This window comes from Dipodomys spectabilis, unplaced genomic scaffold, assembly GCF_019054845.1.
Source record: "Dipodomys spectabilis isolate Male_0828 unplaced genomic scaffold, ASM1905484v1 ptg000140l, whole genome shotgun sequence".
NCBI classification, from domain to species: domain Eukaryota; kingdom Metazoa; phylum Chordata; class Mammalia; order Rodentia; family Heteromyidae; genus Dipodomys; species Dipodomys spectabilis.
The window spans coordinates 20829788-20842879 of NW_024870817.1; the positions used below are offsets into that span (position 1 = coordinate 20829788).

General features: G+C 40.5%; 1 protein-coding gene across 1 annotated transcript in view; it reads left to right on the plus strand.

Annotated features, from left to right (window-relative positions):
* The first annotated feature begins 832 nt into the window (after nucleotides 1-832).
* The window catches only part of Acot12 (acyl-CoA thioesterase 12), a 38479-nt gene continuing 26219 nt past the window's right edge, over nucleotides 833-13092 (plus strand). The window contains exons 1-3 of the mRNA XM_042690809.1: nucleotides 833-982; nucleotides 10447-10516; nucleotides 11880-11940. Of these exons, the coding sequence (XP_042546743.1) occupies nucleotides 853-982; nucleotides 10447-10516; nucleotides 11880-11940 (261 nt within the window). The 5' untranslated portion in view covers nucleotides 833-852. The remainder of the gene's footprint in view (nucleotides 983-10446; nucleotides 10517-11879; nucleotides 11941-13092) is intronic.

Here is a 13092-nt window from a genome sequence, read left to right on the forward strand (position 1 = left end):
CCTGTAGAGACTATTGGTAACAAAGTGACAGCTTCTAATCTTTAATTCTCTAGCTAAAGCCTTGTAACTGGGATATACACCTACTCATATCTGCCTCCGTCCCCTTCATAACTGCTTGTGGTGGAGCAGTTTCGTAACACAATGATCTTTGGAGCCATTAGAGTAGCCTAAGAACCAGATGGTGGAGTTTGAACTAGGTGTTTGTTGTTTGTTTTCCCCTTACATATTCGTTATGATTATTCTCGTTAAGTAGTTGTACGAAGGAATTGCCACTTGATGACGCTGGGTATGAATGCAGTATATCTTGATCAGTGTCAGCCCTTTCAACATCCCCCCCATCCCTTCCCTGCCCCCCCCTCTGCCCCTCACTCTCCTTAGTTGTGTAGGATATACTTTGCATTCTTGTCTCCATTTTCCCTCTCTTAGAGATAGATGAATTACCCGGGGTTTCTGCTGTTCGTGCCAGCTTTGTCTGGAGGCAACAGCCAGAAAAAGAAAACAAAATCAACTTCCAACCAATCAACCCACAGCCGAGTCAAGCACTCTCAAACCAGGTTCTAAGGCGAGTGCTGCACACTGTCTGAAGGGCGCTCTTCCTCCGTAGTGCCCTTGTGCGCGTCAAGTTCTTCGGATGCGCGGCACCTGCCAGCGTCCTCGCCGCCGCCGTCGTCCTCGGTTGGCACCCGGGGGATGGCGCGGCGGGGGGTTCGCGGCCCGGCCGCGCGGTGCCCTTTGGAGCTGGGGGAGGAGGAAGGGGGGCGGAGGGACGGGGGGGGGGAGCGGGGCGGGCCTGCGGTGAATTGCACCTGGCCAGGCGCCCTGTCCCCGGAGCTCTGCTGTCTGAGTCTGGACATGGAGCGGCCCGGGACGCCCGGCGAGGTGCACATGAGCCAGGCCATCCAGCCGGCGCACGCCAACGCCCGCGGCGAGCTGAGCGCGGGGCAGCTGCTCAAGTGGATCGACACCACCGCCTGCCTGGCGGGTAGGCGTGCGGCGGGCGGCGGCGCTGTGGGAAGCGCTGGGGGCAGGGGGGGGGGGGCGGAGAGGCGAGATGGTGGGGGAGGCTGGGGAAGATGGGGTGGGAGAGATCGGAATGACAGATGTGTCCCCCCCCCCGCCCCGAGTTGGAGATGCCCTGTGGCTAGCCAGTGGGGTTGTGGATTGTGGGGCGCAGGAGCGCGGGAGAAGGGAGGGAGGGCTTGCATTCCCAGAGCTTTAAGGCAGGTAGACTGTGATGGCTAAGGTCACGCACCCCACAATGACCCACACCAGTAGTTCGCTCACCTTTGGGTCTTAGGAACCCCACCCCACTTCCCAGGAAGTTAATGAGAACCCCAGAGAGATTTTGCTCACGTGGCCACTTCGTCTACCACAGTCAGAGTTGTAAGGATGTCATTCTTTGAAGATGAACCTATATGTTATATGTTCACATAGTTTTACTGAAAAAAATAAAAAGATTTCAACAGTAACCGAAGTGTAGGTAAAGGGCGGTATGTATATTTACACTTCTGTAAACTGTTTTATTGTTTGTTTTAGTAGCTTGCCCATTTCTCAGATTTCCTGTTGTATTCAGCTGCTAACACACCACTATATTCTTGGGAGAGAAAGGGAATCCAACTAGCTGAATAGTTTCCATATCTTCCTGCAAATCCGTATGGGAAAGCTCTCACCCTGTAGCCTGGCTCAAATTAGAGTAAAGAATTAAGGTCAAGAGGCCACAAGGGTGCAGATCTAATGCCATAGGATTGGTGTGCTTGGGGCTTAGAAGCAATAGCTGGGTCTTGGGCGTGGGAAAACACAGCAAAAAGGCAGCTGCCTGTGAGAGCCAGGAAGAAAGCTCCCCTCAGAGTCTAGATTGGCAGACTTGGACTTTACATCCTTCAAAACTGTGAGAAGTAACGTTCTATTGCTGAAGCCACTCAGTCTATGGTATTTCGTTATTGCCACTCAAACAGGCAAAGGCAACTCCTTAGAATTACTACAAAAATAGTTTTGACCCCAAGATCTCTTTCATATAACACTGAGAAATTGACTCTGTCTAGAGACAGAGGGTCTGCTTTTGAAAACAACAAGTTGTAATGCCGATGTTTTGCTAACTGAAAGTCTGGGTGGGTCAGTGCTTTTGTGAAATGGCTCACTTGTACCTGTGCTAATTTTCCCGCCTCTAGATCAGTAAAATCTCTCAAATAGATGCCCCACCTCCACCCCACTTCCACAGACCTTTTTTTTTTCCTTCTTCTCTTAACTCCCTGGAGTCTGTTTCCACACACAGGTCAGAGCAAACTTTTAATTCACAAACCATATCACACTGTCCCTGACAGAACATCTCACTATCTTCTCATCATCCATGGAGTTGAAACCTAAATCCTTCATCGTTTTTCCCAGATGTCAGCTGGCATGGGAAACTCACAATCTCTGAAGGGAAATATGAGATGAGCCTGAGTCCAGTTTAGGACTTTAGAAAGTGAAGTTAGTGGTAAATTCTAGGGTACTCTAACAGGGGACAGCATTGAAGTTCCCAAGTAAACATGCTAGAGGCTAAGCCACAGGCACGGCTTGTAGCACCTCCTATGCCCCAACCATCCTTGCCTTCTAATAGTTCCTACTGTGTCCAGCCCATCTCCAGACAGAGGTCTCAGGACCTTCACATATGCTCTTCTCTTTGTCTTTAGAACATATTGCATCTCAGCATTTCCCCAGAGAATTTTCTTTACTGGCCTTCCAGTGCAATGACCTTTCCAACTTCCTGCATACCACTTAGAACAACCTGTAACTATTCCATATTCTTATCTGTTCACCTCTGTGTTTTCTGCATGCTAAGCTAAGCTGCATGCCAAGCTCCACTGCCTACTGAGTGCAAAATAAAGCCTCCTGATCATCTGAATAGGTAGATGAATAGATGAACGGGTGGATGGAGGACATGAATGGGTGCATGGTTGGATGGATGGATGGAGCTACAACTTGGAATTACACTTCCAAGAGGAAGCCAGACTTTCATATGACATTTAGTAGACTTAGTAACTGTACATCTTGTATAAAAACGTGTGTTAAAATGAAATATTAGGCTCACACTTGCTATACCACCTACTCAAGAGGCTGAGGAAAGTGGGCAAGAAAGTGTGTGTGAGACTCATCTCCAATTAAGCACCAGAAAGCTTGAAGTGGAGCTCTGGCACAAAGTGGCAGAGGGCTAGCCTTGAAAATAAAAGCTCAGGGACCTGAGTTCTAGGCCCTGAATTCAAGCCCTAAGACCAACAATACATACATACATAAATATATACAAATATTCATACATAAATATTAGAGTTAGAAGAGGCATTAGACAGCATGAATTTAACTTTTCCTTATCTGAAAGACCACAAATTAAAGTTTAAATGATTATGGATCCCTGAATTCTCTGCAAGTGTTAATAGAGCTTCTAATTTTCTGCGTCTTAACTACCAGAGAAGTCCAGTTGGATATTTGAGGCCAGTTTGTTAGTTTCTGCTTGCTAATCTATTTGGTTTCTGTCTTAACATTTTAGCAAGACTCAAATTTAGTTATAATCACATAATAAGGGAAGCATGAATATGAAATTATGTAAGAAATTATGTAAGAAAAGAAACAGTGTAGAAATCATGGAAGCTGCTAATAGTGAGTGTCTTTCCAAGGGAACTGAATCTATGATGTGGCAATAGTAGTTCTTCAAGTTCATTTTCTGTCCTGTGATGACGAAGTAATTGCTCTCTCATGGTTATTGCAAAAGTTTCAGTGATCATGTTTTAAGAAAAGGTATCATAAATATATTCAGTGGACAATCAATTTCTCTGTACTTCAATTAATGGTAATGTAAAAAATAACTCTATAGGATTGGTTTGAGATAGAGTTGCTAGAATTGGTTTGGACATTTGGCTAATGCCCAGGGAGAATACTCTATGGAGGAAGAGGCATCAATGACATTGTGTAGCCACAAAGCAGCTGAATCTGAAGAATAATACAGATGCAGGTTTCCCCAGTATTGTCTCAAGCATAATTCTTATTTTCTAACACTTTTGATCACAGTGATGGCTCCCAAGGCATCGGTGTCTCCAGAAACTCACAAATTCCAAAATATCTTTATAATGTTTAAAGAAAAATTAAACATCACCACCATCACGTTGACATTAAACATCCTTTCAGCAGACCTTTATTCTTCCCTTCCTTCAAGGCACAAACCTGCAGCTATTACTGAATCATTCTTCATCCCCGTGTCCATTTCTTCCTTTGAATTGTCTCAAACCGACATTCTCTTCTCTGTGTTATATGTTAACTCACTCTCAGAAATAGAACTGATTCATATAATGGTACAAGTCAAAACTCTAGCAGTCTGCCTGGCTCATGTTTGTATAATATGAGCTACTTGAAGACTGACGTGGGGAGGATCAGAGTTCAAGGCCAGTCTGAACAAAACATTTTCAAGACTCTTCACCCCAATCTCAACCAACAGCTGGGCCCAATGATGCACATATGTCCTCCAGATATATGGAAGGTCTGGAATGATCACAGTTGAGGCCAGCCTTAGAAGAAAAGTTCATGAGACTCGATCTGAATGGAAGAAGCTGGGCACATTGTGGCATGCTCCTCATTCGAGCAGGATAGGAAGCAAAAATAGGAAGATTTCAGTCAAGGTGATGCCCAGGCAGGAAGGGAGAATATACCTAAAATTAGTCAGTGTAAAAAAGAATATGAGGTATGACCCAGTAGTAGAGTATCTTCCTAGAAAGCATGAGGTCTTGAATTCAAGCCCAATACTGCAAAAAAAGAAAAGAAAAAAGAAAGAAAGAAAAAGAAAAGAACAAGAAAAAAGAGAAAAAACAATCTAGGAGTCATTGTGTTTACCTGTCTACCTTGCTTCCTCTTCCATATATTGGATTCATAAACTCAGTCCTACCCATCAATATTATTTCCTGAAGTAAGATGACTCAGAAGTCATTTGAATGTAAACCCAGCTCCTTTGCTCCACCTCACCGTTACCATCTCCTTACAGCTCCTACAATTGTACCTTGTGAATTTCATTACTGGCTTTTTTAAAAAAAATTTATTTTTTATTGTGAAAATACTGTTCAGAGGGGATACAATTACATGGGCAAGATAATGAGTACATTTCTTATCAAGCATTGTAGCCTCCTCCTTTGTTTCCCCTTTCCACCCCTTCCCATCCTCCTCCCCCCCCCCCCGCCCCCGTCCCCCCACCCAATCCTCCCCGCTACTCCCCCCCTCTTCCCACACCAAAGTTGTAAAGTTCGTTTTTCGACATAACAACTTGTACATCTCATTGTTGCAATGGGTCCACTTGTATCCCTCTTTAAAAGATTTGTTTTTCCCCTTGCCTTCCACAAATTATATCGCCATCAAATACAGTGAAAGCAGAGGTTATACTGTGGGGGAGGGACATACAAAACAACAAAGAAATCATCTTATAAATGTGTTAGAAACAATCGCATGAAAGAAAAAAAAACATTTGAATATATATCTTAGGGTTCATTTCCCTAACATCACCTTATCTGACCTTTTCTGCTTGACTCAGACATATACTAGATATTGCAAATAAGGGAAACTATGGGACCTATGTTTCTTTGGGCCTGGCTTACTTCCCTTAATATAATTTTTTTCCAAGTCTTTCCATTTCCTAACAAATGGGGAATGTCATTCTTTCTGATGGAGGCATAGAATTCCATTGTGTATATATACCACATTTTCTTGATCCATTCATCTACTGAGGGGCATCTGGGTTGGTTCCATATCTTAGCTATAGTAAATAGTGCTGCAATAAACATAGTCGTGCTGGTAGCTTTAGTGTGGTCTTATTTGTAAACATTTGGGTAAATGCCCAAAAGTGGGATTGCTGGGTCATAGGGGAGCTCTATGTGGAGTCTTTTGAGGAACCTCCATACTACTTTCCAAAGTGGTTGAACAAGTTTACACTCCCACCAACAATGCAGTAAGGTTCCCTTCTGTCCACATCCCCTCCAGCATCTGTTGTTTTTAGAGTTCTTGATTTTAGCCATTCTAACTGGAGTGAGGTGGTATCTCAATGTCGTTTCATTACTGGCTTTTAAACTGGTCTTCTCAATTCATTCTTGTCTCCCACACTGCCATCTACAGTGCCATTTGAAGATGCTCACTGACTGTGTCACATGTTTTGTTCATCTTTTTCCATTGTTTTCTGTACCAAAATGTTAAAGTGTGCTTCCTCCAGTCTGGTAAAGTACTTCATCAGAATAAAATATCCCATGGATACAAATTATTAACTCTGGACAAAATATTAAATAAAGATGATTTAATGCAACGTGTAAGTGAACAAAATTTGGCTTGGAAGATGTAAAAGTTAATGCTTTGAGGAAGTACTGGCTGATTTTTTTTCTTGGGTTTTATTTCTATTTATCTTTGTGAGATTCATGTGTGTTTTGTTGTCTTTGTTTAGTGACTTGTAAGCACAAAGGAAAACTCAAATTTCTAGTGAGAAACACATAGCTTTGCTATTTTGCAGAACTAATGAGCAGAATTTGAGAAAAATGTTTGAATATAAAAAAGAAAAGTCTAGAAAAGGGAGCTAGACCGGCAGAACCATAAAATCTATGATCCACGATCTTTGACCAGATCTATGGTAAAATTTAAATAATACATGCATAAGACAGTCTCCAAACCTCTCAACTAAGGTGAAAACATCTGAAAAGAATTAGGCCCATCTCTAGGGTGATTATTACTTTGGATGTAGTCAAGATAATTACCTGCTTAGAAAAAAGCAACATGTCAAATCCTATATTTTCTGCAAAGTGTAAATCAAATCACAGTGACGAGAATACAATCCAAAATTACTTGACATGCCAAGAAACAAGGAAGGATGGCTTATTCTTAAAAGACAGCCATTTCTGACTAATCCTAGTGGACTTTGAGACTGACTTTCAAGGATTTTAAGTAGCGATTATGCGCAAAGATATAATAGAAAATATGATCATAGGGAAAGAAAAGGTAGTAAACCTCAGAAGATAATCAGAAAGTACTTTTAAGAGAACCAATTGAGAACTCAATAACTGAAAAATTGAATATCTGGAAATTTAAAATGCATTGTATAGGCACAATTGTGGAATGAAGATGGTGGAGAAAAGAACAGGTATGAGGAGAAATCAGTAGCAATTATCTAGTTTTAAAGACAGAAAAAAAATTAACAAACAGAGTAGGCTAATGATTTGGCTCAAAGATAAAGTGCTTGCCTAGTGTAAGGCTTGGGTTCAGTCTACAAGAAGGAAAGGAAAGTAGACTTTAAGTATCATTCAGACATTTGTGGGAAAATAACTAAAATAAAACAATACTTTTGCATCCATTGAGAAAACAAAAAGGGAAAGAGCTAACCTACATTTGGAAAAATATGGTGAAAGATATGTAACTATAGATATATGTAACTATAGAATTTAAGACCATAAAGTACTAAGCAAAAGCTGTACAAAAATCTCCTCACTTAGGCATTATTGTAATCAAACTGTGGTGAAGAGAAAATTGAAAGCAGCCAGAGAAAAACAGATTACTCTGTGTGGGAGAACAGTAACCAAAATGAATACTGACCACATTAGAAACAGGGTGTAACAGAAGACAGTAGATGATATCTTTAATAATAATGCTTCTAAGACTGTCAGCCAAGAGCTTCATAACCTCATGCATGTTTTGTTTTGGTTTTGTTCATTTTGAGGCAAGGATTCCTTACAAAGGCCATGTCAGCTTCAAAATTATAATCCTCCAGCTTCTGCCTTCCCATTGTTTGGGTTATAGGTGTACACTACCACACTCAATTTTCTCCCTCCTCCTCCTCTTCATGCTCTTCCTGCTCCTCCCGCATCCCTCCATGCATTTTATTTTTTTTTTAAATTTTTTGGGTCTGGTCGTGGGGTCTGAACTCTGGGCCTGGGCGCTGTCCCTCAGTTCTTCAGCTCAAGGCTAGCGCTCTACCACTTGAACCACAGCGCCACTTCCAGCTTTTTTCTTTTTGCTTATGTGGTGATGGGGAATTGAACCCAGGGCCTCATGCATGCAAGGCAAGCTCTCTACCACTGAGCCACCTTCCCAGCCCCACCTCCATGCATTTTAATACCAGAGGCCTTCATGGGACCTGGTCACTGATCTCTGCTGAGCATGATCTCTTCACTGTCCCTCTGTGTCTACTCACTCAAACTCACCCCTTGGATCTCAGCCCAAGTTATTTCTCCACAGAAAGCTTTTCCTAACTTCCAAGTTTGGCAAGTTCCTTAGTTATAGGTCCTCATAAAACCCATGTTTTCTTCAGAGCACTGAACTTACTTTGTAATTATACATCCATTAAAGTAATCTTTAGTTCTTCAACTGGTCTCCATGAACAGAGGGATTATGGTTGATTTCTATTTTCTAGCATCTTATAGAGTTGCTAGCACAACATAGATGTTCCATCAATATTAGTTAAAGAAATGAATGACAGTTTTCACTATTTTTATCAGTCATCCCACTCCTGAGTTAAAATTACTCACTCAATACACTTCTAAGTTCCTCCAGGAAATAAGTAACAGCTCTAGGTTACATTTTGAGCCACGGTGCCACTTCTGGTTTTCTGGTGGTTAATTGGAGATAAGAATCTTGCAAATAAGAGAAACCATGGGACCTATGTTTCTTTGGACCTGGCTTACTTCCCTTAATATAATTTTTTTCCAAGTCTTTCCATTTCCTAACAAATGGGGCAATGTCATTCTTTCTGATGGAGGCATAGAATTCCATTGTGTATACATACCACATATATACACAATGGGGCATCTGGGTTGGTTCCATATCTTAGCTATAGTAAATAATGCTGCAATAAACATAGTCGTGCTGGTAGCTTTACTGTGGTCTTGTTTGTAAACATTTGGGTAAATGCCCAAAAGTGGGATTGCTGGGTCATAGGGGAGCTCTATGTGGAGTCTTTTGAGGATCCTCCATACTACTTTCCAAAGTGGTTGAACAAATTTACACTCCCACCAACAATGCAGTAAGGTTCCCTTCTGTCCACATCCCCTCCAGCATCTGTTGTTTTTAGAGTTCTTGATTTTTGCCATTCTAACTGGGGTGAGGTGGTATCTCAATGTTGTTTTGATTTGCATTTCTTTTATGGCTAGGGAGGTTGTGCCTGGGCTGCCTTTGAACCAAGAACCTCAGTTATCAGCCTCTTGAGTAGCTAGAATTACAGGAATGAGCCACCAGCACCTGACTTAAATAATTTAAAATTGGGTAACCACACTGGCATACACAGTAATACTGTATTAATAAGAATAGTTTAACAATATGGACATCCTGTTCACTCGTGTTAAGCAACAGGAACGGATATTTTATTAAGTACTCTTTAGTTAATGATTTAAAGAATCTATTTGAAAAGGTTCAGTTGTTGTCTTTTAGTGCCTCAGTTCAAGCTCTAAAAGGACGTAAACTAAGGCCAGATCTTTAACTGAGTAGATTGGTGAAAAGATGGGCTTAATTCAGTTCAGTGTCTAGAAATCAGCCAGAATTTGACAAATGGCTTGACAACGTGAATTAAATTGAGCTCACCTTGAGCATTTATAGTCTTCTACCTCCATTTCTTTCCTTTTCACTGAACTTTATAGTTGGAAAACCCATCCTTCTTGCCCCATTGCTCTCACACACAGTTTGCTATATTTAGTTCCCTGGCAACTCTGTTCTTCTCATGTGTGTGTTTGGAAGAACGCTTATTTACAACTAGCAAAATTAGAACTTCAACTTTTCTGCATAATTTCATCAGGGGAAAGGATGTATTTAAAAAATTTCCCCTTTATAATGTTTTCTTGACTTTTCTTACTTGGGACTATTGACTAAATCCTTGCTGTGTGCCAATTTGTCTTTCTCTGATACCCAGAGAACTGTTTTCTGATTTGGCAGGCGATCTTAAGGTCTCCCATACTGCTCAGTGCTTACAATGGTTAAGTGATTTAAACATATTCAGGTATTAGCGATATCAGACAGTGGATGAAGCTTTGGCACTTTATTTATAAAACAACAGGAGGGTAATACTTGACAGAATATTTAAAGTCTGCACCAACTTGTTAAAATGGCTATTCAGATTTTCTTAATATTGGTATTAAAATTCCAATAAAATATTGTGTAAATTAAAATTTACTTAAAGCAACTAATTACCATGCTATAAGAAACAGCAACTAATTACCATGCTATAAGAAATAGAGCAAAGGAACTCATATAGATGTGGATCATCCAGAGAAAGCAAGTATAGCAGTGCTATAATGAATGAGAGGATGGGTAACTAAAACAAATCTACTTGAACATTATTCTGTTTTCTTTATGATAAAATAAACTTTTAAAGGTTAACTATGAGCACAGTATATATCACATATAATTTATCATATATATAGTATATAATATATATATATATATATATGTATTTTTAAACCAATTTTGAAGCTGAAAAGCATGCTGGAGTTTCCTGTGTCACTGCCTCTGTGGATGACATTCAGTTTGAGGAAACAGCTAGGTAAGTCGTTTTACTCTATCATTCCTTTCTCATGGTTTTTGTCCACTCGTTTGCAATGTCGATTTTGTGACACCTTAATCATTGGGAGTCAGTGATCTTGTTTGATATAAAGTGTGTGACATTTGACCCAATCCAAATTTGTCAGAAAAATAATTAAAGAGCCTACTTTTAGTCAGTATAATAAGTGTAAAGTCATAGTTTTAACGGTTTTGTTGAGAAGAAACTCTTTGCTTAAATACATTATGATTTGAGACATAGAAAGCTTTTTAATGAAAAGTATCTCTGCAATGGTGAATTCCATCATTAGGTTGATGGGTAAACACAAATGCACCTGAGCGGAGATAGTAACTTGTGAAAAACATTTTCAGTGTGAGAGCGCTTATGTGCTTTACTACTCATAGTGTAGAAAAATTCAATATAAATAAAATTTCAAGTATATATAAAAGAAGAGAGAATGGTATGGTGTGTCCCAGGGACTCATCTCCCAGCTACAACAATCAAATCAGGCAACTCTCGTTTACACGTTGGTATCCCAAAGGCTTGGAGTCAGCTACCTTGTCTTGTTCATCACTGAAGCTTATACTTAGCTCATTGTCAGGGCTAGGTGGAGCTCAGTGCATGGTTGTCAAATGTATAAGTTAGAAAAATACTGATTCGTTTAGAAAGTCTGCATATAAAAAAAGAGTAAAAAAATCTTAAAACAGAATGGGTTTGAGGGAAAGTATTGTTTGCTTGTTTGTTTGTTTGTTTTAAAGGAGAAGCCCTAACCATTTTCATAGACTGAAAGAGCCAGATAAGGGTAGAGATTTATAGTCAAATGAGAAAAGAATTGACAGAGCAGGGCTGATAGCGGAGAGAGACAGGGTAGTGAGTGGTGGGAATGGATGGAGCCTTTGTAAAGAAAGAGATAGGGACTATTAAGAGATTGAAACAGAAGAACAAAGAAGACAGTGAGAAAGAAGCTCAGCTTTGACGTTAAAGGAGAAAATTCAAGAGTGCTAGCTCTTGGTTCTTTATAAGGTGAAGGGATCAGAAGTGACTTGGGCCCTGAACTCAGAACTTTGGGGAAAACTTTAAGTAGAATTATCTGTTGCAGACTTTGGGTGTCTCTGTATGCTATCGTTGCAAAGGCCCTTTTCTTTCTAAATGGAGTCAATGGACATCCCAAGGGTGGTTTATAATGATTAGCACCTGTCTTTAAGTTCTATGTTTTGGTATCATTATACTGAGTTTTCCATATAGAAACTTCATACCCCATGCTAAAGTGGAACTGTTTACGGTGCATGTCTTCAAGCACATCTTTAAATCTGGAATTAAATGTGTTAGGGTTATTGAGGTCTTTTTTTGGCTTTTGTTTTACAAGGGTTGGACAAGTTATAACCATCAAAGCGAAAGTGACTAGAGCATTCAGCACAAGCATGGAGGTAAGCAGCAGCCTTTTCTTCCTTCTTCCTGCCAGTCCATACTTACAACAGCGGGCAGAGAAGAAGTCCTAGAATAGTATTTGCAAGTAACAGGCTTCTAAATTTCATAAGACCTGTAAGTCTGTAATCAGACTCACGGGTATTCTCATTTAAGCCTGATACTCAAATTCCATGAATGCAGTACACTACTTTTATATAGAGGGACGCACGGGAAGCAAATGTGGGAGAGGGGTACTGTACTCTCTTGGTTCTAGGCAAAATAGGAATTTTCTTTCTCTGACTGTTCTAGTTATTGTTCAAACTCTGCTTCTATATCTCCCTCCCTCTGCCACCTATTGAAATTTTCCCCACGATTAATTGCTTTATGAAAGGCAGTCAGTCCCTCTTCTAAGTTGGGGATGTTTTAGTCTTCCTTCTCAGTGGGAGTCTTCTGTGGATTCTATGATGTATTGTGTATTCCATGGGGTCTGGTGGGAGAGAGCTCAAAAGACTGCCAGTTTTGAAATTGTTCACATCACAGCTTTCCAGTAGCTGTTCATTAAAAGATGTTGTAAGCATGTCAAAATGACCCCCCCCTTTTTTTTTTACGAGTTGATATTAATAAAATAATGGCAAGGGGCGGATCTCTTGTGGTCTGGCTTTGTGACCTTTCACCCTATGCATGTTAAAACTGGTATCTACATGAAGACTCAAAGAAACCCAAAAGCATACTTCTGGAATTCTATCTCTATCTCTCCTCTCCGGTAGCCTGCACCTTGGGTTCATCTGCTTAGATCTGATTTCTGGCTCTGCCACTCAGTAAATAAGTTTTTCCTTCCCTGACCAGCATCTTATAGGAGTTTCCTTCATGCTGGAAATCTGGGACCTGTGGTATTCTCGTGTGGTTTCCTGGTCCCCAGTATCACAGGCCTGGGCCAATGTTTCCTATATGTGAAAATAGTGGCTTCTTACCTTTTGGTTTTCCAGTTGTTTTCATGGAATGTAATTCTAATCTTTCCTACTCTCTCATAACACAGTGAATTTACTCCCCACCGCCCCCGCCCACATATGTGTCTCAGAGACATTTGCATACCACAAATAACTCTGTCAATTGTTCTAACAGGAGACAATATTCAAAACTTTTTAAAAAAAACTCTTTGAAACTGTTGCTAC